Source organism: Perkinsus marinus (genome assembly GCF_000006405.1).
Source record: "Perkinsus marinus ATCC 50983 genomic scaffold scf_1104296935508, whole genome shotgun sequence".
Classification (NCBI taxonomy): Eukaryota; Perkinsozoa; order Perkinsida; family Perkinsidae; genus Perkinsus; species Perkinsus marinus.
In genome coordinates this window covers 1-974 of record NW_003214405.1, presented here as the reverse complement: position 1 = coordinate 974, position 974 = coordinate 1, and the positions used below count along the sequence as shown (strand labels likewise).

Below are 974 nucleotides of genomic sequence, written 5' to 3'. Positions count from 1 at the left end.
TTTTAGGTGACGGTGGCGATGGAGATTGATGACGACGTGCGTGAGGATGATGTTCGGGTCACCATCCGACCGAATCATCTCACGGTTCGTATCAAGGGCTCAGCTGAGGGTCTCGATGGTAAGGATTGGAATTTCGTGGCGCGTGACGAATGTGACGATTCATCGTGTTAGGTGAGTTGAGCGGCAAGGTTGTGCCTGGGAAGTCGTCTTGGGAGGTGGACGATGGTGAAGTGAAGATTACTTTACAGAAGGCCGCTATGAGTGATCCGGAAGATGAGGATAGGCAATGGTTCGACTGGTGGGGTGACCTTTGGGCAACGAAGAAGATGTAAGCTGAACTGTTTGTATATTATACACTCATATAGGTGTCCTCGAATTTTTGTGTGTACAGTGGCTGTAATACCGGTAAGTTTATCGTGCTGAAAAATCGTATGAAAATTTGCCCAAAATCAACTTGCGCATAAGAAGAACACACACATTGTATGAGAGCAGTCATCAATAGTGATATTCACTGTGTCTGCTTCGGGCAAGCAATAGCTCGTGGAAAGTCCGCTATCATATAGACTCTATATACCCTATTGCAGTTTCGAACAGAAACCGCTAGATTGAATTAACACTGACCCAAATACAGTCGAGAAAAATACAAGATGCAGATATATGGGAGAAAAATAGGACTGTAGTTCCTGGCGCTATTTCAGATGAGTTCCCCGTGCCGTTACTGTTACTTCACACGTCCGATAGCGTTTACCAAGACACTAGTTTGGGTGGTTCTAGTTGTCAATACATAAGTATTGGATTCTCTTTAGAATATTATGCTGAGATTAGTTACATTTCATCTGTTCGTAAACCACTGTTTTCATTTGGAGCTCAAAACAGTTCGGTCCCGTTACCTCTGAAGCAACATTGAGAAAATACGAGTGCCGCAAATCTCATACGACAATTGGTGATTCGAGGAATAATTTGGGCAACCCATC

General features: G+C 43.9%; 1 protein-coding gene across 1 annotated transcript; it reads left to right on the top strand.

Moving 5' to 3' along the window:
* Window positions 1-171: 171 nt before the first annotated feature.
* On the top strand, window positions 172-332 carry Pmar_PMAR019690 (hypothetical protein; the record flags this gene model as incomplete). The annotated part of the gene is made up of 1 exon (XM_002783897.1): window positions 172-332. A coding segment is annotated over one exon (161 nt), but the record flags the coding sequence as incomplete, so codon positions are not given.
* Between the last annotated feature and the right edge of the window lie 642 nt (window positions 333-974).